At 41.3% G+C, this 25,961-nt stretch overlaps 1 protein-coding gene across 5 annotated transcripts in view; it reads left to right on the plus strand.

Moving 5' to 3' along the window:
* tsc2 (TSC complex subunit 2) overlaps positions 1-23,914 on the plus strand; it is a 36,963-nt gene extending 13,049 nt beyond the window's left edge. For 2 of the 5 annotated variants that reach the window (XM_061720666.1, XM_061720667.1), the window contains exons 22-42: positions 99-288; positions 461-554; positions 636-738; positions 2,015-2,109; positions 5,395-5,535; positions 7,997-8,158; positions 8,278-8,436; positions 10,489-10,601; positions 10,932-11,174; positions 12,102-12,350; positions 12,994-13,083; positions 15,042-15,199; positions 20,169-20,773; positions 21,521-21,599; positions 22,450-22,536; positions 22,620-22,806; positions 22,898-23,037; positions 23,125-23,203; positions 23,289-23,380; positions 23,459-23,557; positions 23,650-23,914. In XM_061720666.1, coding sequence (XP_061576650.1) covers positions 99-288; positions 461-554; positions 636-738; positions 2,015-2,109; positions 5,395-5,535; positions 7,997-8,158; positions 8,278-8,436; positions 10,489-10,601; positions 10,932-11,174; positions 12,102-12,350; positions 12,994-13,083; positions 15,042-15,199; positions 20,169-20,773; positions 21,521-21,599; positions 22,450-22,536; positions 22,620-22,806; positions 22,898-23,037; positions 23,125-23,203; positions 23,289-23,380; positions 23,459-23,557; positions 23,650-23,817 — 3,333 coding nt within the window. In that variant the 3' untranslated portion in view covers positions 23,818-23,914. The remainder of the gene's footprint in view (positions 1-98; positions 289-460; positions 555-635; positions 739-2,014; positions 2,110-5,394; positions 5,536-7,996; positions 8,159-8,277; positions 8,437-10,488; positions 10,602-10,931; positions 11,175-12,101; positions 12,351-12,993; positions 13,084-15,041; positions 15,200-20,168; positions 20,774-21,520; positions 21,600-22,449; positions 22,537-22,619; positions 22,807-22,897; positions 23,038-23,124; positions 23,204-23,288; positions 23,381-23,458; positions 23,558-23,649) is intronic. The other 3 variants (XM_061720668.1, XM_061720669.1, XM_061720670.1) reach the window with 2 other exon arrangements.
* The last annotated feature ends 2,047 nt before the right edge of the window (positions 23,915-25,961 follow it).

Below are 25,961 nucleotides of genomic sequence, written 5' to 3' on the forward strand. Positions count from 1 at the left end.
GAGATGTTCTGAAACTCACATGATGGATGAACTGACTGAGACATGCACTGAAACGTTGAATTCAGCTAATACTAGTTCTCCTCACACATTTCCTCCAGAGGGAGCTGGTTCAGTGCCTGGAGACTGGTCTCATTTACCGCTGTGCCAAGCAGTGTGTGGTGGCCCTGACCATGTGCACGGTGGAAATGCCAGACATCATGATCAAGCTCCTCCCTGCTCTCATCGTCAAGCTCACACACATTTCTGCAACGGTTGCCATGGCATCTCCTATGCTTGAATTCCTCTCGAGTGAGTTTTCAGAGCTCATAAAAAAAAAAAAAAAAAGTTTTCAGAGTTCATTTCAGTAACAATCTTAGCTTTATTTTTCTTTCCAAGGTCGGTTGTTTTTTTTTTTGTTTTTTTTTTTTTTAAAGTCTGGGACACAAATGTTTGACTCTGCATCATCCGTCGTATTTCACAGCTCTGGTGCGCCTCCCTCATCTTTATGCCAACTTTGTTGCGGAGCAGTACGTTAGTGTATTTGCTATCTCGCTGCCCTACACCAACCCCTCCAAGTAAGTGCTCACACTGACTAGAACGTACGTATTCTCAGCTGCGCAGCACTCTGACCTGTATATTTCTTCCTCTCCCGTCAGGTTTAACCAGTATATTGTGTCCCTGGCCCATCATGTGATTGCTATGTGGTTCATACGCTGCAGACTTCCCTTCCGCAAGGACTTTGTGCAGTACATCACAAAGGTACATGGTTGTGATTCACAATATATTGCTTTATACTTTTGTTTACTTTTTGGACTGAACCAGAAAACAGACATAAGGCAATAAGGGATGCTGCAGGAGTTTTTACATGGAAATCAATTGGTTTTTTTGTTTTTTTTCTTCTTCCTTCACTCTCCCCCAACTGATCTTTAGTAATCATAGAAATAAGCCAGGACATTACCTGGAATTACACCTTCATACATTAACACATTAATCACCAGGATTAATTCTTAGCTCTGAATGTCTTCCCGAGTGACGCTTAGGTAGAGCGTGCTTGACACGATGGAGGAAATACTTTTTCAGATATCAGTGCTGTTTAAACGAGCCTGGTGGAAAATGTCCGTGTTTTGTTTACAGCCTGTGTTCGAAGGTCTGCTGGGATGTCTTTTAAAAAAAAAATGTTTTATATAAACAGTTAGCATGTTCAGTATAGCCAAAAGTGTGAAAACCACACAGTCAAGCACCTGTGATGGAGTACAAAGCAGCATTTGTAGCTATTAGTCATGTCAAAACAAGAGCTATTTCGAAGTATTAAAGACAAGATAACATCTAATTCAAATCCTTCTGTCACATTTACCTGGACAGATGCCCCCTCTGCATGCTTCTCTTGTATATTAATATTTTGTCGTATTGATTGATTGATTGATTGAATTGTTTATTTCGAACACATAAAAAAAATATAAGATTTTAAAACAAATTCAAAACATACAGAAAAAAAGCAACAACAAAAAAAAAACGTAATACAAACAGGGGAAAAAAAAAAAAAAAAAAAAAAAAACAGTGTCCGAAAAGGAGCAGGTTGAAGTAAAACTTATTTAACCCTGCCCCTTTGTTACCTCTATCATAAATTAAACATAAATATTAATAATAAATAGCTGCAATTACCTAATAGGCTACCAATTTTCCCATTGGTTGTGCCTTTGGGAATAACCAGCTGTATTCACACAGGCAACAGGAATATGAATAATGTGGAGTCTCAGACATTTCCACACAGATTTTATTGACAGAATATGAACTTTGGTATAAAAATCCAGTGATGCAGTACCTTCACATGTGGGGGATTATGAATTTAGTTGTTTGTTCTTTTTTCTGTCTGGGGTCCAGGAAGAATAGTTGCTGGGTTTAGGGGCTCGTCCATAATGCCTGCATCAACACACCTTCTCTCATCTGATCCTGTAGGACACTGAACTGCTGTTCAGCAAAATATTTCCGAATTGCATCTTTTTGTCTCTAAATCCCTGCTGGCGTCTTCTTCCAGGGTTTGCGTTCCAACGCCCTGCTGCCATTTGATGACGGTCATGAGCAAAGCCCGTTTCGTGCCCGGAGCACCAGCCTTAATGAAAGGCCCAAAAGGTAAAGCGCGCATTTGCCTTCATCTGATGTAGAAACCGGCAGCAGCAGCACATTGCCTGTGCGGTCGTTGTTGTCTTTGAGGGTTTGGGGTTGCTACGGTAACAGGGGATTCAGCATGACAAATACCGTGTTGTGATAGCTGCAGTGACTCCTCAGGTTGCCATGGTGATCATTAGTTCATTTAATTCATTATTTATGCTTTTAATATTGTTTTGAGTGTATTTTCACTTCTCATACTGATGACACATTTGGTGGATGTGGACAAAAAAAACACCCAGGTCTATTTCAGTTTTGTCCGACACATGTTTCTTTATGAAAGTACACACATGGTGATGGCCAGGGCTGCACATAATTATTTTGGTCTGGTGCTCAGAGGAGCCCCTGGATATGTGACTTGGGCCTCCAAAAACGCGGTGACCCGTCTCGCCGGATCGATAAAAGAGGGATGCAGGAATAAGTTATAGGCAAAACGATATTTATTCACTTATAAAGATGAATGGCTCAATATAGTCTTTTACAAAGTTAATTTATTTCAATAATTCAACTAGAATATGGTGTAAAAGTTAATTTATTTCAATAATCCAACTAGAATATGGTGTAAAAGTTAACTTATTTCAATAATTCAACTAGAATTTGGTGTAAAAGTTAACTTATTTCAATAATTCAACTAGAATATGGTGTAAAAGTTAACTTATTTCAATAATTCAACTAGAATATGGTGTAAAAGTTAACTTATTTCAATAATTCAACTAGAATATGGTGTAAAAGTTAATTTATTTCAATAATTCAACTAGAATATGGTGTAAAAGTTAATCTATTTCAATAATTCAATTTAAAAGGTGAAACTAATATATTACATGCAAAGCAAGATATGTTGAACCTTTATTTGTTATAATTTTGATGATGGAATTGTTTATTGATTTCATAAAATATTCTCTAATTTATTTTTTATTTGGGGTTTTCATAAACTGTGAGCCATAATCAGAGAGTAGCGTCTTGCTGCTGCAGGTAACTGCTGCATGCAGTGACGGACGCTGGCTGATTTATGGTTCCGCGTTGCATCAACGCAGAGCTTACGGGGTAGGATACGCGGGACCGCGAACGTACGGTGCGCGTCGCCGCGTAACAACATCATGCAGCCACTTCTCGGGGAAGACACGTTTTCTGTTTCTATCCACGGGTAGTGGTTTAGTTTGGCGTCTCTTTGTAGTTGGTGGTGGTGGAACGCCAAAATAATTACTTAATGGCGCTTGCTTCTTGGACATTTTGACGAGACGTGACGGGGTTTGTTCAGTAAAGCTTATCCTTAACTCTCTTCCTCACCGCTGCAACGAGTATGGGAGGGGGAGTAAGGACGCGCTGTGATTGGCCAGTACTAACTTTGAGTGGCGGTTCTGGGGAAAAGCTCTCCCAATAGATTTTTTAATATTAGTATTCTGGTCTGGCCACAACCAATAATATGAGCCCCAGCTGTTGGTACGCAAAAGCGCTTCGCAGCACTAGATTGACAGCGCATTGAGGATTTTGACGGCGCATGCGCTCTGGCGGCCCACTTATGTGCAGCCCTGGTGATGGCATAAGGAAAGGGCTGTACTTTTATACTGTAGTCGTCTTCCTGCCACACCGACATCTAGCAAGTAAACACGAACACAGATGTGACGTGTTGGTAAAGAGAAAGGCGTTTTATTCTGAGGTATTCGGTTAGCTTTCCTCAGACTGATATTCCCGACCTTTTCAGTATTTGAAGGTTTGCTCTTCAGCTCTTAGTGTAATTGGCTTTTGATTTAGGCGTTTTAATAGAAGAAAACCACACGGTTTAAGTGATTAAGAGGGAAAGAGTGGACTGAAACAAAGTTTGTCCAGCCCATACTCGCCACACTAGCTCGACTGTGTCTGCACATCTGCTCAACTGGAGTTTTGTTGGGCAGCTTAGTTGCCATGTCCAAAAAAAAAAAGAGAGCCGTTATACGTGTCATAGCCTGTTTTTTGGGTTTATCTGTCATGAGGCTTTACATAAATACCATAATCTGGAGTAACAAGCATGGATGTTAGTGTTCACAGATAAAAAAATTAGACCGCATAATTTAAGTGTCTACCACAGCCAGTATTTTTTCCGTGCGCTGTAGTAAATGACACAGCTTCCCTGTGTGTTTATTCACTCCTTATAGCTCAGAGAGACATACTATTGTTTCATCACATCATCTCTTGCTGAGCTAGCAAGTGTCTTTTTATTTGCAAACTCTACAACACTTTGGTCTCCACACTTCTGCTTCCCTGATAACAAAGCACACCGACATCACATAGCGCATTAAACCCGGCGCCTCTGCTAATATCAGTTCCTTCTGAGCCTCCATGTCGACCCACCTTCATCATCCATGTCACTCATTGTCTGTTGTGGGGTTTGGATATCAGCATGTCAGCTTTCAGACACTGTTTAGAAATAAATGACAAAGTTTGACATTTTCACAGGGATTGTTTTATAATCAAGATGATTTTTCAAGGTCTTAGGTTTTATTTTTTCAAATGAATATTTGATTTGTAAGCAAGTAAAGCTGTAAGCTGCTCTCCAACCCACAGGTGTAATCCAGCATTTTATTTTCCATATTTTTTTTCTCGTGTGCTTTTAACTTCTCTTTCCAAAGGCCTGTGCTGAGTCCATCTTTACGACTATACTTCTGTTGCATTAGTCGTTATCTTCACTTTGAACCTGCTGTATTAAATGATGTTTATTTTGTTGCTCTCCTGAATCTTTTCAGTGTATTTTTCCTTTCTGAGTGGCAGAGGCTGTTTATACCCTCTGCTTCTAGCTTGTCTGTTTTCAGTTTTTTAGTGGATGTTTATATATTTAATTTTCCTTTTTAAAAATCCCTTCTCTGTCTCAGCTGTCTTGTAATCTGATTTCATAATGTTCACTGCTGTTAATTTATTTTTATTTTTTCTTCATTTGACCCCCTCCGCTGCCTCCTGCGATCGGGTGCTGCGTTGTGGTTGTGGTTTTGGGGGATGGTTGTGTCATCCTGGACCCTTCCTACATTGCTCCCGGCCCCTCCCTCATGTGACACCCGTCCTGTGAACCTTTGTGCTATGTAACCTTCCCCTCCTGCGTGCTCCCTCCCATCACCCGTTCATGTTGCTCCGGTGCTCGGGTGATGATGATGATTCCTGCTGTTTGAAAAACTCTCCCACTCACGCTCCCAAATCACTGCCACCCCCGCAATGAACCCCCTTACCGCCCAATGCCGCCATAACACCACACCTTTTCCATGGATGCTCGTCACCGCCCAGTCTGCGGGCGGCAAAAGTGGCAAAGGCAGCCGCAGCTGTAGCCAATAGCAGCAGCTCTCCAGTTAAAGAGCTGAGGGATCTTTCAGCCATGGACGCTTTCCGCTCCCGCAGCATCAGCGTCTCCGAACATGCGGTCCGCAGGTTAGACAAGAACCTCCTTGGTAACAACACATGAACCAATAACACCTGTTGCTTCCTCCATGGGATGGTTGGTGGGGCGTAGGATCATTGTCATGCGGGTCCGTTGGGTGGGTGTTGGAAAGGTGTGTTGCTAGGGACACCTGGAGTGGGTGGTGCATGCTGGAGGAAGGGGTGCGTGTGTGTGTGTGTGCGTGTGTGTGTAAAACTTACTGATTTGTTACTGGCTAGGTTCATACGTGTGCTGTTTTTTGGTTTTGTTTCCATGATTTGCTTTTTGCATGCAGTTTTCATAGAAAACATTGGAAAACATCTGGATCCATGTTGATGTTTTTCTGTTTGATTTTGCTCTAACAGATCTTACATTCAGTTTGAATTTTCTTTCTTGCCTTTTTTCGTTTTCATTTACTTGTTTTTGTTTTGCTGGTGGTATTGCTGATTGGATTCGATTGGCCTAACAACTAATGAATACCATAAGAGACTGGTGCCAAGCATGTGCATTTTCAAAATGTTGGTATTTTTATATTCCTCTTCCACCACCGCAGCTTTCTAATTTTGCTCGCTCCTCTTGGTGGGGTGGGGGGGCACTGCTTCCTCGGCCTGTGATGGACACAACAGCAACACGAGAACCTTTTCTGCTTGCTTGAGTTTTTTTTTTTTCTTCCCATTTTATTTAATTTTTTTGTTTTTTTTTGCTCTACTCAAACATCAGCTGTGCTGCTATGATCATGGCAATCTCCTAGTATGGGATGTTAGGACTAGCTGGGCTGAGGTGAACTTTCGACATGTTTGAACAGATTCAGATCATCCACATCACCACACACACTTCCACACACACACTTTCTGCCTCTTTTCTTCATTATCTTGTGCTCGTGCATTCGTCTGCTTGGCTGAATTGCTGGTGTGTGTAACAGGAGTAGATCGAGCATTGCAGTTGTCCAATATGGTTGCTTATGATACTAGATGTGCCATACCCTTGTTGGTCGACAGATGTCAGCAAAACCCTAGTGTGAAATCCTAATGCAGGAATCATGGTTTTTATGCACAAAGTCAATCATAAAACAACTGCAGTGTAGGTCAGTTTAACTTGCTTCAGCTTCTGAGCAACTGCAAATCTGCCTTTTTTTTTTTTTAATGCGTCTAAGTATTGACGGTTAATTTCTGTCTGAGATCATTGGATATCAAAACATGTTCTTAAGTGGACACACATTCCTTCCCAGACAACCTGACCATGTTTGAATCTTAAATCTTTGAGAGGAGCCTGTCAAAAAAAGAAAAGGCTGGTATTGATGATGATCACTGAAATGCAGATTGATTCCTTTTTAAAGGGGTTTGATTGTGTAAAATATTTCCGTTGATGTGCAAAAGTTTCATGGTCAGGTTTCTTTTGGAGTTTGTGCCCACTAGTCATTGAGGTGAAAAAGAAGTCTGTAAATAAGAAAGAGGGTAAGTGCAAAAGTGTGAAATAGCTGTTGATTCACATGAAGGGACTTGGTCTGAGTGACAGATTTGCTCTTGCTCCTTCCAAAATATTGAATACATGTCTACAGTAAAGTTACTATATCATTTTTTAATCATAGCTAAATTGGAATCAGTTATACATTTTTTAAGAGGCAGATGGATTTCTTCTCTAAAGTAATTCTCTATACGTGCTATTATTCTTTCTGCAGTGTCCTTTTTCCTTTTTTAAATATTTGTGGCTTCATTTCTTTTTGTTTGCCTCATGGATTTGTCGTGACAGCAGTCTCGACTACTCCCCAGCGGGATGAATGGAAGCAGGCTGTAGTTGGAAATCATTCATTAACAGCAATAAGCCAGGCTTTCAGTTCCTCTCTAGTGTCTCTCTAGAGCTCACTGATGCAGATCTCAACTACTTCACGTGTGCTCTCAACTTACTTTGTTTGCAAAGCCAGCATTGAGATTTCACATAAATACAAAGAAGTCCTTCACTCACTGAACCCTAATGAAGTGATTTGGCTGCAGAGGACACTCGATTAAACAAATTCACTCTCAAACTGCTTCTACCAGCTGGTTTTACTGTATCAAAATATGTTGCAAGAGAGGTCCCTCCAGCCGGCTAAGAAAAAAAAAACGTATTTGCATTTGAGGAGAGAGCAAGTGTAGTATCGAAGCCTTTTGAGGCCACTTAGACCATGTCCCAGTTTACTGTCTCTGTTTTTGTGTGCTTGAGAAAATGTAAAAATCATAAATCAGGTTTACTCGTGTGGATGCATGCATGCATATGAATTCTTTGCATGAAATACAGACACTTAAATATTAGTGGTGTTTGTTGTTTTTTTAGTTTTTTTTAAATGATACACTGCAATTGCAAATGCACCTTTTTATAACCGAGTTTGCATGTCTGTGCACAGATCACGTTGCATTATGTTAAATCTTCCATTCCCTTCTCTTACATTTTACACATTTTTCTGTTGTTTAAAGTGTCTTCTTTTACCTCCTGTAGGATGCACCCCTCAACTACCACTTGCAGTTTGGGTTCTGCTGATGAAAATGCAGTAACTCAGGCAGACGAGGGGCTCAAAACTGTCCACCTGGAGCTGACGGAGACCTGTCTGGACATGATGGCCAGATATGTGTTTTCCAACTTCTCTGCATTGCCAAAGAGGTTTGCAGATACTTAAAAAAGAAAAAAAGCCACCTAGTTTTATCTTGTTTGCTGCTGTAGGATCACAGTTGAGAGAGAACCTGTAGCAGTGACGGTTTGACCTCTGACTCTCCTTTTAGGTCTCCCATCGCAGAGTTCCTGTTGGCAGGAGGTCGTAGTATGACCTGGTTGGTGGGCAACAAACTGGTGACCATAACGACCAGCGGGGGTGTCAGAACGCAAGCGCTGTTAGGCCTGGACATGTCTGAACGTCTGGGAGGAGGAGGGGAAATGACCAGGTGATGCATGCTCAAACACAGAATAAGTTGCCAGCCTTGGCAAAGTCACATTTGGATTCAAAATCAGTTCTTTAATCAAAAATCCCTCCTGATTAAACATGTCTTTTAGTTATTTTGTTTTAAATCTATTCCAAAAAGAGTAATTTTCATATCAACTCAAATCCACTGTGTAGAAAAAGTGCAGGGAATGTCTTTATAAAGTTTAATGTTATTGTGTTTGATGTAACGTTTACAATAACAAAAATTGTATTTAATCCCACTATGTAGGTTTAGGCGATTTGTTATCAGCAGAACAGCTCATCAATATCGAATAATAATGGAAAAATACATATTTACATTACTTTTTTATTGCTGAAGAGTATAGGTCTATAATTTTTAACAAACCTCTTCCAGACCACGAACACCAAAGGGACTTTTGTTAAACTAAAACAGATACTGCTACATGATATTTGTGAAATTATAGAAGAACTTCTTAAGCATCATCTTACCCTTCTCTCGAGTTTTACTTTCATAGATGTGCATTGCCAGTAATTTTCAGCTCTCATTAATTCCCCTCAAATCATCTCACCCGTGGCTGACGTAAAATCAATCGACTGATCGTCCACTTCTCCGTGTAACATTGATGCAGAGCTCTTTAACTTCTGCAGGGCAGCGCTGACGGTCCACAAAATTGATCCATGGTGGGATACTATGAAAAGTATAATCTTCTCCAGTCCAGCTCACCTGATGTGTGTTACTCGTTGGAGAGCCACACACATTTGATTCAGTTCTTTTTTTTTTTCTTGTCCTTCTGCAGTTTAAGTGGACTTAAGTGCACTTTTCTGTAATGAAACCTTATGTACCAGTTATCAGATACACAGCTAAATTACATAATTGCTTTATCAAACACATTAGGTGTACTGTAGAAGGTCTATTTATGAGGGGCAGATTTGTTTATTTTTATTTATTCCTCCTTTGTCACTGAGCCCTGAATTCAAACCTGAAAATGAAAAACTGTTGAAATGCAAATCTCTGGTGAATCTGCTGAACTCTGACTCGAAATGTGAGGCAGCTTATTATTCATGTCCTGCAGCAGTCGCATCCTCTGGTTTACGGCCTTAGTTTTACTCCTGTCGATGACTTCCTATTTGCATATACAGTCGATTTTTCGTGCCCTTTTGTTTAGTTGTATAGCCTGAAATAGGTTGATTGTAAACTTTACGTACTTGAAAAATAAGGGTCGCAATTTTGAAAGACTATTGAAGTTTCAATGCAGCAGCCTGTCAAGCAAACCCATTCATCAATGCTCTTTTAAAGCTACGCCTGTCAAATTAACAGAACCAGCTTTTAGAAACTGGCTGATCAGGCAATTTATCAGTCCAAGTAATCGCATATAATGACATATTTCAGTTTTAAGGTCTTCATGGCCATATATTACTAAGTATTGCAGTCAGTTGTCATGACTATAGCTCAAACAATTGCTTGGGAAGTGTAGCAACCAGGAGAGGGACATTTCCTCTCAGTTTTCCAGAGTTTGTGCCTAATCCATCCATTTGAGCCACCTTTACCTCCCTTGAGATTGCAGCTACTTTGCCAATTTCATCTGGATAATCCTGATTGGGACAGCACAATCTAGAAGAAGAAGAGCAGTTGCCAGTATTTCTCAGAGTTGCTATCATTATTGGACATCAGCATTTTCCAAGCATCCGCAGCAAAAACAGGTAGAAGCAGTGTCTTGAAAACTATCTGAATGTATTGCTCATCGCGGATGCTTAGGGACTCTCACAGCGTTTGCCCGACTACTGTTGCTAGTTTACTGCGACAATGTGGCTTCACTGCTTCCAGCCACTTATTTATTGTTCCATTTTTTTTTTCTGATTTACAGACTTATTTTTGACTTTGTAACTTTTTTTTGTAATAATCATAGTAGGTAGTTGTATCGAAGTTACCAAATAAGGTCACTCAAATATAAAACTAAGAATGTTATGTGACCTATATGCTACACACAGCTTTCCAGAAACTTGTGTTGACCAATGAAGCTCTTGGTGACTGTTTTTGTCTCGTGCCCCGCAGGTCAGATCCGTCGCTCCACACCCGAATGACCAAAGAGGCTCCGGCCAAATTGGAATCGCAGTCCAGCCAGCAGCAAAACAGGTCCACGCGCACACGCGTCCGCTCCATTTCAGGTAACAGAGATCAATACCTAGCTTCATTTTAAGCACAAGATAAAAAAAGATTTTAGCATCTTATTCAGGTTTTTTCATCAAGGTTACTGCATGGTATCATAACTATACTTCATTTAATTTGTGCTTTTTTTTTTCTTCTTCTTCCTTTTTCAGTGTAGTTGAATGTGTTTAGTTAGTTACTAAAGTTAATTGCATTTCTTAAGATTTATTTTTACGTTTGATTGTAGCCACCTTTTTTTTTTTAATTTCTTCCTTGGTTTTAATTAAAGTTCAAAAATGTGAGAAGTTGAGCTGAGAAAATAATAACTGCCGGCCTCTCTTTGTGTCCAGGTGGCCACGCTTTACGTGCAGGCCCTGCCCAGAGTCTCAGTCCTCTGGTGTCCCCCTCTGAAGGAGAGTTGACTACTCCTCTTTCTCCCTCCACCGGTCCCCCCCTGGATAGCACGGGCCCTCCATCCTCCAGCTCGACTGCCCCATCTGCTCCTCCTCCTCTCAAAGACAACCCGAGCCTTGCTGAGTTTGTCCCAATGCTCACACAAGGCTGGGCAGAGATCTTTATACGCAGACCTTCAGGTACACTTGATGAGGATCTTTATCTGTTGGCTGTGTCCAGATGTGATTACCGTCTTTCATTTTCATTATTATGCTCTTAAAATACAGGGTGTGAGTCTTTTGTATTGTGGTCAGATCAGTACTCAAGTTGTAAAAACAAAATCAGGGGGGATGGTGGATTTTATCATATGGGGACAGATAATTTGTGCTGATTACAAATAATATAATATATTACAAATAATAGCACTGACCAAAACACCTGCAGAAATACTGCAGGAATGACATGCAGCCTTCTGTAAGCTTTAAATGGGCTTACATCAAATACATCAAAACACAAAAATAAAAAACAGTTTTCTGAACTTATCAATATGCCAATATGTAAAATGGATCACTGCAAAAACTCTAAATCTTAACAAGAAAATTTGTCTTATTTCTAGTTAAAATGTCTCATTTTAGTAAAAGAAATCTCATTACACTTAAAACAAGACTCGTCACTGGAAAAAACAACAATTTTCACCTGTTTCAAGTAGATTTTCACTTGAAATAAATAGAAAAATCTGCCAGTGGAACAACATTTTTTTGCTTGTAATGAGAAGATAAATCTTGTCCCACTGGCAGATTTTTCTATTTATTTCAAGTGAAAATTTACTTGAAACAGGTGAAAATTGTCAAATAAGTTTTTTTTCTGATGTTATTTTTCTGGTGATGACTCTAAATGTTGAAATAGCAGTAAAACCACATTCATTGATGAAATGACATAAGGGATGGAAAGGGGGGATGGCAGTTTTACAGGGGGGATGATTTTGACCGTTTTTATTACAGGGGGGATGGCACCCCCCCTCATCCCCCCTCAACTCGAGTACTGGGTCAGATACATCGACAGGGTTCTACAAAACACTAAATTTGTTTTGTCATTTGCCATCGGGCTTGTTCTTCTGTCTGTTGCAGGTAACACGAGCTGGCTGATGTGTCTGGAGAACCCGCCCAGCCCCTTTTCCTCCGAGCTCGGCAACATGCCCCTGCAGGAGCTCTCCAGTGTCTTGATGGCAATGGAGGGAGTGAAGGAGGCTCCCGCCCAGACGGCCAGCGCTCCAGCCAGCACGGCCGCTCCGGCGCCCACATCCATCACCGAACCCTTAACTCAAACCCACAGTAGCGTTGGAGGGAAGCCGCACCTGATTCAGCGCTCCAACACCGGTGAGTCTTTGCAGACATGGTAGTTTTAATGGATATGTTTTTGCCCAGAAAACTACAATTATTTTATTACCAATATAGTATACACAAGCGCATATCCAAAATAGTGAGCTAATAGATATATGTGATGTTATGCATGAGTGCATCTTTCGTGTCTGCCTCGCTGCCTGCTCCTGGTGCTTTTTAATTCCCAGAGCTAAATATCCAACTGCTCATGAATATTGCACTTGAACATGAATTCTTTCAGTAAGCCAGCTCATATCCGTTCAGTGATTTGCCAAATGCAGTAATCTGACAGGCTTTTGTTTGAGTCACTTGTTGTTTTTTTTTTTTCTTTTCATTTTTTACAGAAGCTACATTTGCATTGTTACCCAATGTCCTGTACTTTTATTCATCTCTTACGTTGGGGCTCCATTTCCTCCATTTCCCCATCCACAGTTTTTGTTTTTATTTCCTACACCTTTCTCATCCCATTCCCAAGCTTTCTTTCAACATATCTTTTTTTGTTTCCCTTGCAAATTTTCCCTCTTGTTCTGATTGGATTCTTTTTTTATGTATCCTCACCACCATGCTGGTTTGTGATCGGCTACGGTGTGTTATATGGCTTCATCTGCCACCGACTTGTCCACTGGCATCCTGCCCGCAGTGGGCGGCTCTCTCTGGTCTCTGGGTGTGGGCAGTGCCCACCCAGGCCCTCCAGCTCCTGGCAGGTTGCACAGGAGCATTTCCTGGGCAGGTACCGTCCATCACATGTGTGACCCTAACACCCCCCTCACCCCCCACCCTCTCCAGAAAACTCCTGGTGCAGTATATTTCTTCTCACTTGTACAATACAGCAGTCTGCAAGCACAATATAGATGCGTCTTTCACTACGGTGACGATGGAAGCATTTGTGGGCCCTTTTAGAATATATAATATTTCTATATTAACATGACTTAGAATATCTACAATTTTTCTTAAATGCGTTAAAAAATAGACTGATTAAACAAGAGATGTGACATTATTAAATCGTACTTATTAATTGAGGGAAAATAATCCAGACAGTTTGCACCGTCACTCAGGAAAGCCAGTGTAGCTTCTGTTAAACATCTTGTAGACAAAGCCGTGCAGAGAGCTGGACCTGGAGCGTTATCTTTGAGGAGACGGTAAAGCACTACATTGTTACATAAAAAAGTAATCTCACGATAAACATGGGGGTGGGAGTGTTGTGGTGCAGGTCAGTTTTTGTTGCGTTTGTCCAGCGATCCCAAACGAAATAATAAATGAAGTTAATGTTTTGTAAAGACCGGGTTAATTGGAAATGGTATGTGAGGACCTGAGCAAAGTAGTTCATCTGAGAAAACCAACCGCTTTAACCTGCTGCTTGTCTTATTTGTTTACCTGAGCTCTCTTTAACAATTTTCAGGACTTTTGTGAAAATCTCAGGTTGTTTTTTGCTAACTCCACTTCTCCCATTGTCTCAATGGTCTGAACTGCCAATATCAGTTTTGACTTATTCAGATTTTTCTTGCTAAAAACTGCAATCAACTGCACCTAGAAACCAAATTAAGAGATGCAAAAATAACAAGGGCTACAAGCTATTAGTTTTTTCCTCCAAGGTAAACAAGTTTAATCTATAGCAACAGACTTGAATAATGCTAAAGGAAATGAGGACTAAAACAAAATTGATTACGAACATGCTGCAGTTGTGCTAATCGTGCTCATCTGCCACACTGTCCTGATCCGTCGTCTCATCCTTCCGGTAAAGCTGTAAATAAACCACCGCAGTCGAGGGCGTATGTGCGCATTGCTCGGACATCAAATTAAAAAAAGATTGGAAATCAGGTGAAGCTGATTTCAGTCCGTTGCAGATAACTCGGTTGTGCTACATTACATGCTGTTTTTCTGCTCAAATATTGTGCAAGTTTAGAAACTCATTTCTTCTTTGACTCATCATTCTTTTATTAACACATGAAGGTCTTCTAGGAGTGTTGACGAAATCGTGCTTGTACACAATCAGTTCAGTGACACAGAGAAACGGGTTGTGGTTTTATTTGCTTGATCCTTTTGGAAATTCTGTGATTTCTTCCTCCTTTTTCATCTTTTCTAATTCTTGTGCTACTGAAATATACTCCCAGGTTTCCCTTAAACCTCTGACCTCTAATGCTGTCAACAGGAGAAAGCCCAGACCTCTTCATGCACTTCTTTGCTTTACTGGAGATCCAGTAGGGCAATGAAGAAAGTCCCTCAGCTTTCATTGAGCGGGAGAGTGTCTGGTCTGGGCTGCTGTTGCAGCAACTGCATTGTGTTTGGGCTGAGATAATCAGCAAGCAACCCAAACCGATGCATGAGTTTTGATGGAAGTAGGTGCACCAGTGATCATAACGTCGGCTGCGCTGATCTGTCTTTGAGCTCTATGCTTGTGGGAGTATTGTAGGTCATGATCCTGTACATGACATCAAGTCTGTTGATCGTTGTGGATGTAATCCTGTTCCATGTAAAAGGATTAATTTCCTGAAGCTTTAACAAGAATGTTTGAGAGATTGTGTTAAATGACTACTGATATCTGATGGAAATCTTTAGTCAGAATATCACCACTGCTTGTGTCTCTGATTGCGTGACTAACAATGGACATAGTGCACGGTGTGTTTGTGCCCGCAAAACGTCTGTGTGTGGTTCTGTAATGCACGTGGTTGTCGCTGTGTCCTGCCGTAGATTCGGTGGTTGTGCTGGAGGAGGGATCAGGGCTCACCTCGGCAAACACCACGCCTGATTGGATGGAGAGCGAAGAGTTTGAGACGTTGCCTTCCGACCCCATATTTATGTCTGCCGAGAAGTTCACCAAGACTCCGCCACCAGGAACGCTCAGCAGGGTGAGTAGCCAATGATTTTGTAACCTTGTTTTTCTTAAACCCCATACATGGTGTTTCTAATAGTGCTGGAATGACGCACTCATCTCCTGATTCAGTACGATCTCCATGACGATGGGTCTAGTTTTATAAGGTTATTATTATGATGAGCCTGTTGACTTTAGTGCACATATAGCCAATATTTATGAACAAAATTGTTATACAATAGGGCTGCAACTACCGATTAATCTATCATGATTAATTTGACTCCCCAATTTATGAACAGGGCAATACCTTAAATATTTATATTTAGATTATTTAGGTTTTAAAACTAGCCTAAGATGCTGAAATGCAAAAGCCAACTGACAAGAAACACACTGAAAATGAAAAAACACATGAAGTCAGTTGGTGTAAGAAAAAAGGATGCAGAGGATAGGATTAGATGGAGGTAGAAGATTCTCTGTGGCAACCCCTGAAGGGAATAGCTGACTGGAAAAGAAGACCGGAAAGCATATAAACTGGGCTTAGAGGATATACATATACATCTCTAGAGTCTTCACGGCACCACCGGGACCTCTGAGGTACGATCACAGACAAGATTCACCAGCGTGTCAAACATTTGTAACTCACTTTAATGGTTGGTGCAAATCAAAGTTTTCTGAATGTAGAAAACGAGCCTTCTGAAGTTGTACCACATAATACCCTAGAGAGTACAGGAAGTATACGCCGAGAGACCCCCAGTAGCTTTGAGTGTTGAGAGTTTATAGAGTTTTATCGTGTTTTGGAGAGCAATTACTGAGATATTAGGGCTTTAGTCTCATAAAAAACATACCAAGCATGTTTTTGGTTGCCCGTTTATAATTTCTCTGCTCTCTGTATCGCTCACGGCGGAGTTCTGCCCCAATGAGCTCACGCTACCGCACACATGCGCTCAGAGGCGAGACACTCCGAGAGCACAGCGGGAAATGTGTGGCCTCAACCATCTGAAACAACAATATCAGCATTTTTAGACTTTTTATGTTAAACTAATTTAGTCGCCAATGAATAGTTTAGTTGAAAAATACAGCAAGTGCTAAAACATCACTTAAAACACAAAAAATGTTGGGAAAAAAAAGAAAATGTTATATGTACCTCTTCATTGAAGTGTCACAAATACTTGTTTTATATAACTGAGTAAATAATTTATATGCCAGGATTGACATGAGTTTCTGTTCAGTCAGTCGGTTCCTTTAGGGAGTTCATTATAGCTCCTATTTGCTCAAATTAGCCTGAAGCTGTGTTTTTAATTTTTGATGTATTTCCGCTGATCTGCATGTAAACATTTCTGATGCAGGTATTTGGTAGTGAAAAAGAGTCCTTGGCTTTTGACCTCTTTATTTTTATTTTTTGGGCTTATGTGAGCCGGTAAGTCACAAATGAGCTGCTTCACGCCTCCCATGTTTAGGCGAAGCCAGAACTAATCGATCCCACTGATGGCTTATCCACCGTACAGCTAAGCCAATTCTGAAAATAAGAAGATATCACTCATGTGGGGAATTTTACACGGCATGAAAGCAAAACCTTTGTGAGGGGAAATACCTGTGTCCATACAACAAAAACAAACAAAAAGCCCCATGTGATGTGTGCCACGAGTATTTTAGCTTCAGTTTCTCAGTATTAACTGCTCATAGTGAATGTGGATAAAGTAAAGAATTTTTTTTTCTCACCTTTTATCAGGACCCAAATCTATGACTTAAAGTTGAACCATTCAAAAGTATTTTTTTTCCCTTCTTTTATTTATTTAGTTAGTAGTCTATTCTTAGAAAAAAAAAGAAAAGAGAAACAATTTTTTTGTAGTCAATTCAATCATCTGTAACTTGGTATCAGTGATATTTAGTGATTCTATTTGAAGGAAGAAACAAACAAAACAAACTCGACTTTCAAGAGACGCCAAAATCAAGCATTTAGTCATCACTGTTGTAGGCTCAGCTTACTTTGAATATGCCTCGGACAGCTATTATGCCATAAAAGGGTAATTTTCTAGACTGGGAAGATGTTAAAAACCAAACAACAGCTGAACAAACAAAAGCTCATGCTGATTTTTATACAGGCAGATGGATCAGTCTTGGATTTTCAACCAACTGAAAACACGATTGCATCACAAACATTCTCATTTAGATGTGTTAGTATTATTAAGTGTTGAAATAATTCTATAAAACCTTTTTGTCTGAGGAGACACAATAAGGTCTACAGGGAAATAATTTCAACAACTTAAAACTTTCATCTCGACTTTGCAAATTGGGCAAAATCAACAAACTCGAAATGCTGCACACGCCTGCGTAAGATATTTTACATAAAAGCAAACGCTCAGTTACTTTTTCAAAAGCCATTTGTTGACATAAATTAAAATTTATATAAGCTTTTAATTTATTTATCTATTTTTTTTGCATAATTGTACAAGAAGAAATTCCTCACTTCACTGCTGCATTACCGGCACTGGAAAAGGTTCAAGCTCTCTTCTGATGACTGCATGTGAACGTATAACTAAAAAAGTCAATTTCACAACCTTCTAGCTTAAAAATAGCAATTTCAAAAGAATTTGACAGAAGCTTATGATAGTATTGCATGAATTTGACTGTTTTAAAAACAATAGTTGCAATTTTTTGTATCACTAAAAAACTTTGTTTTGTCACAATTTACTTCACCGTAAACTACACTTATCAGAATTGGCATCTCTCCGATTAGAGAAAATTAATAAATATCACATTTTAAATCATTTTAGAGCCATAATTTTCAATCTGTGTTGGTAAGTATTATCAGAGGCTGACGGGAAAGTTTTTCACTGTAGAACCAGAGAACTTTAAACTCTTATCATCCTCTTTGTCTAAGTGTGCTGAACTTCTGTGACTAAAGGATGTGAAAGCTTTCTGCACTTTAGTAGTTTTTTTTCTCCTGTGCATTTTAAATTTTCAAAGCATGCACACAATAATCGGCAGCTAGAAAGCACCCTTGTGAGAAAAAGATGGGTCATTTAGTAGATTGGGAATATGTGGTGTTTTTTTCCCCCTCCCCTTCTTGATGTTTACAGTTTAGGTCAGAGTGAAGTTATATTAAAATATTGGGTTGGAAATGTTGTGATGTGGAAATTTCTTCAATTTACATTCTCTTAAAATGGAGCTGTTGGCTCGTTACACTCAAATCATGCTCAATGTTCAGCTCAGATCTGTACTTTATCCTCAGAGAGGGAGGAAGAGAAAAACTCATCTCAGAGGTGGAAAGTGAAGAAGAGGGAAAGTAAAAATACTCATATTCCATCAGTGAAGACTCTGTCTCTGGTTCATTTCTGCTTACAGCATTGGAGCACATTAATTCTTCATTTTGTCTGCTAAATTTTTTTACTATTAAAGCGACACTACGTAACTTTTCCACCTTAATATCATATTTCCAGAGTCATTGTGATGGTACATCAACTTCCAACAGGTTTAATGACACCTCTGTCATGGTCTGAGGGGTCTGTATCACCTTCACTGGCACTATGTACCTTTGAGGAGCATGGTAGGAACCCTGCCACACTAAAAAACTACAAATCTTTACGGCTTTGACTGCTTTATGGCATACGTCACTTCCCCCTCCTTCCCGATTCGCAGTCGAGACGAAAATGGGCGGGGCGTGGAGCGCAGCTCCGCAGAAGCTGGTAACCCGTTGTGGCTGCAGCAGCTCCACACAACAGACGTGGGGAAAAGATCCTAATGGTTTAACTTTTAAACACTTTCCTGCTCGGAGGCAGAACCACGGAGGCCAAGTATCTGATATAACAAAGTAAAAGAGTGAAAGAGTCGTCGGCTCGCTTGGATCGCAGCTGTAACGACCAAACACCGGCTTCCACACAGTAAAGCCTGAATTATGGTTCTGCGTTAAATCGACGCAGACCTACGGCGTAGGGTACGTGGCGACGCGCAACGTACGGTGCGTGTCGCCGCGTACCTACGCCGTAGGCTCTGCGTCGATTTAATGCAGAACCATAAATCAGCCTTAAACCACAAACACTCACACAGACCGGGTCGGATCAAAACGCGGGTTTTATTCCCCACTTCGCCAGCTAAACGCAATTGCTGACCAGCTCTCTGCGGTGCAATTAACCCCAATCTTCAGATAAAACTAGTTTGTTGAGAAAAAAATATTAACTCTTATTTGTAGCTGCAGAGGAAAAAAAATAATCTCATGAGGAAAACAAAAATATTGCTCACGCCTCGGAGCCTCTTCAACATAATATAGCAGTCAAAAAAAAGAAAAGAGAAGTAAGAGGGATACAAAACATGTACTGTATGTTGTACTATTATACAAATTTATTGAAACACATGGCAAGTCAAACATTTACCAAAGCAGCTGCCAAACGCTCCTAAACAAGGTAGTTGGAGACGGTGGTTGTGCAGAACTGCGGCAGTAAATCCTTTCTAAAGAGTGCAGCTCCAACGAGGAGCTTCATTCTTTAGTAGGGATTTAATATGGATCCAGACCGTTAATAATCATTATTTTCTCCATATACTGCTCCCTGGCTTCCTTGTTTAAGGTATCCCGGTAAATTCCAGTTCCTTTCCAGCAGTTTAACATCTTTTTTTTGCGTTCCATCTGTTCACTTGGTGAAACAGAAAAGCGTCCTGTCTTCTCTCAAAACAAATGCACACGACGGGACAGGATCTTTCCAGCAGTACGCGCTGGTGCTCATGGGAAACGTAGTGTTCTTTCTGGTAAAGCACTACCGCTTTTTTCAAAAAGATGCCGCCAAACTCAGAAAAGCTGAAAGTTACGTTGTGCTGCTTTAAAATAAAATAAGACAAAATAGGGGACCACATTTTGAGCAGTATTGAAGTAAAGTACTCTTCAGAAATGTTTTCTTCCTTGCCTCCTGGGATTCCGGACGGTGGTCTGTGTCTTCCAGCCCCTGCCAGATGTAAATTGTCCTTCACGGCTTCCTCACTTCCCGCTCTGTGTTTTTTATGTTGCTGTGTTTCAGTCGTCTTCCACGTCCAGTCAAGATGATGAAAAGTCAACTCTGGAAGAAGTGAGTGAAGGAGCAATTCCCATCGATCAGCCCACTGTGGGTCCGTCCACCCCCGGGAGCCAGGGCCCTGAACTTCCGTTTCAGAGCCACTCTCAGTCCCAGGGTCACGGACTCAACAAGTCCAGCTCCTCTCCAGAGCTGCAGACGTTGCCCGAGGCCTTCACCAAGGCGGCTCTGGAGTCCGAGAGTGCGCTGGGCGAAGCTCCTCGACCCCGGGCACCTTCAGAAGGCAAGCCTCAGGTGCAGCAGGCCCATTTTGAGAAGGACAAAGTGGAGGGAGGCGCAGGAGGAGACGTCAACGGACTGGGGGGCCAGAACCAAGGCGGAGAAGGCTCGGGGTCTTCATCTCAGAGCGGAGGAGTGATGAGATTGGCTTTTCCAGCAGCGCCAGCGCCATCAGGCCCCATCTCTCCCGGCGGAGGCCACCGACCCCGTGGTCACACCATCTCTGTGTCAGCCCCCTCCTCCAGGAGAGAGAGAAGGACAGATAGGGACTCCTACCACAGTCGACCCGGACCCAGTAGCAACACGGAAAAAATCGCTGGACTGAGTCCCAGGTACAAGAAACAACTGCAACCTCTGAGTTTCTGCCCAACGAATGTGTTTATGTCAACTCTACTGGGAAAATCCAAAAAGGGTTAATGTTGATGTGTTAATGTTCTGCATCCCAAATCTGGGCTACAAGATTGTTTAAGATAAGTCAGAAGGCGCAGGACTAATCAGCTCAGTTTTTTACGCAGCATATAATGGTATCTCGCTTTGATCCGTAGTGACATTTGTGTACTTCCTGTGCAAGTACCGCATCGTCAGTTTTTCTTTTTGTTTTGATAAATATTATAATTAGATATAAAGTGTAGGGTTTGACATCTGAATTCTTTTAATAAAGGTTTTTGTGGCCTTTATTTATAAAGTAGGTAGACAGGAAACAGGTAGAGAGAGAGGGGGCGCATCGTAGTACAGGGCGACGGGCCGGGACTCGAACCTGCGCTGCCTGCACGAGGACTATAGCCTCTACAAATGCCGCCTGCTCAACCTACTGAGCTATCCAGGTCCCACCTCTAAATTCTGTAATATGAAATAAAAACACTTATAAATGGGTTAAAAGCCATCACATTTAATTTTTTTCATTAAAGCCTGAATGGTTAGGTTTGTATACTCCAGGAAGCTCAGGTCATAAATGTCTTCCTAACAGAGAAAGAAAGAACTGTATGGTATCTATTTATATTTCATAATTTAAATGAGTTTAATTTGTATTCATATATCTACTAATATAATTCCTTTTACATTTGTGTTATCTGTCGTAGCTTTGTCTTCCTGCAGCTGTACCACTCTCCGTTCTTTGGGAATGAAGCCAACAAGCCGCTGCTGTTGCCCAAAACTCAGGTGAGCTGTCCTGGTTGACTTGCGGTCACTTCTTATGCATCGTGATTAGGGGTGGGTATTGGGAAGGACCTCACGATACGATACACATCACGATACTTGAGCCACGATACGATACACATTGCGATATCCCGATTATGCGATATCCCGATTAATATATTCTACATAGTTCACCGAAAAATTAAAAAATGCATTACACATCTTAAAATCCAAGTTGTATATATGTACATCAGATGATAGTGATGGATCTTAAAATCCGAGTTGCACGTTCATCAGATTATAGTGACAATTAATGGGACAAACTGAGTCAAAACAATGTTTTATTATAACTATACAAGCTAAAGTTACAACATATTTGTATATGTTTTTCATATTATTTACATCATATGAAATTAACATTAAATTTAGTATGAGGTTGCTTTAATTATGTGGCAAATGATAATAAACACAAGAAAGATGGGTACTAAAACCAAGGACAGGCACAGTGATCAGTCAGTATAGATATAAATCCATAAATAAATAAACCTCTGTCCATTATTTTTCATTTTTTAAGGACAGGCAATTGTGTTATATAAAAAATAAATTATAAAATGAAATAAAACCTGAGCTCAGTGCAGGGCCCTCCCAGGGTTGGTAGAGAGTGGCAATGCCCAGGACTGTCACTTAGGTAGGAGCACTGGGTGATATAATGGGAAAAAGATCGGGGATAAAAAAAAAAAAAAATCGATATTCAAATTTTGAATATCGATATTGAATCGGCTGGAAAAGTATCACGATATATTGTCATATTGATATTTTTGCCCACCCCTAATCGTGATGTTTCATGATATGTATTGTTTTTTTTCTGCGTTAGGTGATAGACCGTGCTGTGAAGGTCCTGGACCAGATGCCTCCTTATGACACCCATAAGATCGGAGTTGTGTTTGTAGGAGCTGGTCAGGTGAGAACACACTCCACTGTGATATGAATCACCTGTTTGCTGTTGTATAATTTCCCCCCTCACACCATTATCGCCTTCATCAGGTCAACAACGAGGTGGCCATTCTGTCGAATGAATACGGCTCGAACCGCTACGCCGCCTTCCTCACAGGCCTGGGGAAATTAATCCACTTGAAGGATTGTGACCCCGACCAGATCTTCCTTGGAGGACTTGACCAGTATGGAGATGATGGAGAGTTCACCTACTGCTGGCATGACGACATCATGCAGGGTCTGTGACTGTTAAGATTGTTATGTTTATGATCAGTTCTTTTCATATCCACCCTGCTACGTACATTATAACACAAACTGTATCTCTGCAGCAATTTTCCACATTGCCACTCTGATGCCAAACCGAGAGAGTGACAAAGGGTGCTGCAATAAAAAGCGACACATTGGCAATGACTTTGTTATGGTGGTGTACAATGACTCGGGAGAAGAATACAAACTGGGCACTATCAAGGTGACGTAGCTGCACAAATGCATACATGCAAAATTGCACTATACAGTTGGATTTTCTTAGTTGCTTCTTCTTTTTTCCCTCCTGTAGGGCCAGTTTAACTTTGTGGAGGTCATTATCAAACCACTGGATTATGAATGTAATCTTGTCACCCTCCAGTGCCGCAAAGGTGAGTAAAACACTTCCTTTTATTCCTCTCTTCAGTTCAGTTTTTTCTATATTTCTGCTCATTGTTCTCTCACTCTCCTCTTCAGATCTCGAGGGCTTAGTAGACACGACGGTGGCAAAGATCGTCTCAGACCGAAACCTGCCACTGTTAGTTAGGCAGATGGCCCTGCACGCAAACGTGAGTCTTCTGATTATTTCTCTACTCTCTTATCTGCTCAAAACCCACAACTATTTTATTCTTCGTCTCTCTTTCCAGATGGCGTCTTTGGTTCACCAATACAGAGCTAACCCCTCCGACGCGTACGCTTCCAAGTGGCTGGCAAGGTTACGACACATCAAGAGGATCAGGACCAGGGTAGGACTCACAAAGTTGAGACTTCTTTCCCCACCTTTTTATATCTCCTTTTTGTTTTTGGTCTAAATTTGAACCAATTTGTCTCGACTCAGGCCCAAGAAGATATCCAGTCTCGGGCAACACCTGGTATTTCATTAACCCAGGGACACACGCAACAGACAAAGTCTTTCCAGCAGAGCATGCCGGCATCCAACCCAGAGACCTCTGGGCAAAGAAAAAGACTTGTTTCCACTGTGGATGATTTCACCGATTTTGTCTGAACTCGTGTCTTGTCCTGGTAGACGCACTCACACAGACGGGGTCTAAGCTTGTATATGTAATTAAAAAGTGATATTTAAAAATAAAAAAAATTAAAAAGTTTGAACTATGTGTTGGTGTTTTTTTGTTGTTTTCCAAATGAAAAAGAAATAACTTCAGCACTCTTTTCATACGGCCCACCTGATCCTGTCTTTCTCTATGCCAAAAAACAGAAACAAAGTATCTTTTTCTTTACTCATTTCCAGGATTTTGTGGACACCACAGAGACTAACAACTTTCATCCAACTTCCACTTATCCGGGGTCAGGTTGTGGGGGCCGTAGCCTAAGCAGGGAAGTCCAGACGTCCCTCTCTCCAGCCACTAGTCCAGCCAGCCTGGGGGGGATCCTAAGGCATTCCCAGGCCAGCCGAGAGACGTAGTCTTTCCAGTGAGTCCTAGGTTTTCCCCAGGGTCTCCTCCCAGTGGGACATGCCTGAAAGACCTCACCAGGGAGGTGTCCAGGAGGCATCTTCACCAGATTCCCAAACCACCTAATCTATCTCCTCTTGATGCAGGAGTAGGAGCTCTACTCTGAGCCCCTCCCAGATTACCAAGTTTCTCATCCTAGTCTTCTTCCTAGTCCTTCTCCAAGTCCACAAAGCACCAGAGGTGGACAGAGTACTCGACCCCAGTAATTGAGTAAGAGTACAAATACTACTGGTCAAAATTTACTCCGTTACAAGTAAAAGTAGCTCAGTCAAAATATTACTCGAGTAAGAGTAGAAAAGTACTTACTTTTAAAGGTACTTAAGTATCCAAAAGTAAATGCTTTTAAATTTACTTTAAGTAAAAGTAAGAGTAAATTTCTTATTTTCCACATCAGTAAATTACTATATTTTTTCTAAATTAATTGTTGCGGCTCTGTCTTGACAAACGCAGGCTACTTTGGCGGTATCGTTTTGAGGAGGCTTGACGTATTTACGCTTTACGTACATCCCAGTGGAGAGCGTGCACTGTGATAGGTCTCCTCCTTTGACAAAAACAGCTTGTGTCCAATAGGATTTTAGGGAAGAAGAAAAAAGAGCAGACCTGAAAGTAATGAGTACTTTTCAGCCCTCCTAGAAATTTACTCGAGTAAAAGTAAAAATATTTGTCTTGGAAATGTATTCAAGTAAGAGTAATAAGTACCAAATAAATCTAATACTCAAGTAAAGTACAAATCCTCTGGATATGTACTTAAGTACAGTACTCAAGTAAATTTACTCTGTTACTGTCCACCACTGCAAAGCACATGTAGACTGGTTGGGCAAAACTCCTGTGCCACCTCCAGGACGCTACTGAGGATGTAGAGCTGTTCCACAGCCAGGATGAAAAGTTTTGAATCCAAGGTTTTATCTGACGGAGCCTCCTCTGAAGTTCCCCTTAAATAGACCTTGCCAGGGAGGCTGACGACTAGTTGGAGCACATCCTACTAAGAAAATCAGGGTGGGTTTCATCTTCTTGCCCACCTCTGTGACCTCAACCCCAGAGATAGGAGAACCCACCCCCAAGTTTGCAGGCTCTGTTTCCTCACAAGGTGGTGTGTTGATGGAATTGAGGAGGTCTTCGAAGGATTCTGTACACTGACTCACAATGTCCTGAGTCGAGCTCAACAGCACCTTATCCCCACCATAGTGTTGGTGCTGCACAGCTTCCCTCTCCTGAGCATCATCTCTTCAAAGCTGTTTGGAAGTCATTCTCCTGGCCTCTCCCAACTCCTCCCACATCCAAGTGTTTTGCCTCAGCAACCGCAGCAGCGATCTGCTTTGCCTGCCGGTATCTTGTCAGCTTCCTCTGGGGTTCCACAGCCCAAAAGGTCCTGAAAGGACATCTCCTTCATGTTGATAGCATCCCTCATCACTGGTGTAGCAGCTCAGGCTCCTTCCCCGTCAGAGACGGGTCCCTGCTTTCCTCCACCACAGCTCACATTACACCTCTCCCGCGGGGGATGAGGCTGCATTACCTGTTCAGGCTGTGCCCCGCAGCGTCCCCTGGGTTCAGGTGATTGAAACCCCAGGCCTGGTGACCTGTCCCTGGGCAAGGGGAAACGCTGATTCACATTTTTGTTCTTTATAAAGGGGTGTTTTGTTTAAGAATTTAAATGACTCAAATTTTCACTGCCAGGTGT

This window comes from Cololabis saira, chromosome 1 (assembly GCF_033807715.1).
Source record: "Cololabis saira isolate AMF1-May2022 chromosome 1, fColSai1.1, whole genome shotgun sequence".
Taxonomy (NCBI): domain Eukaryota; kingdom Metazoa; phylum Chordata; class Actinopteri; order Beloniformes; family Belonidae; genus Cololabis; species Cololabis saira.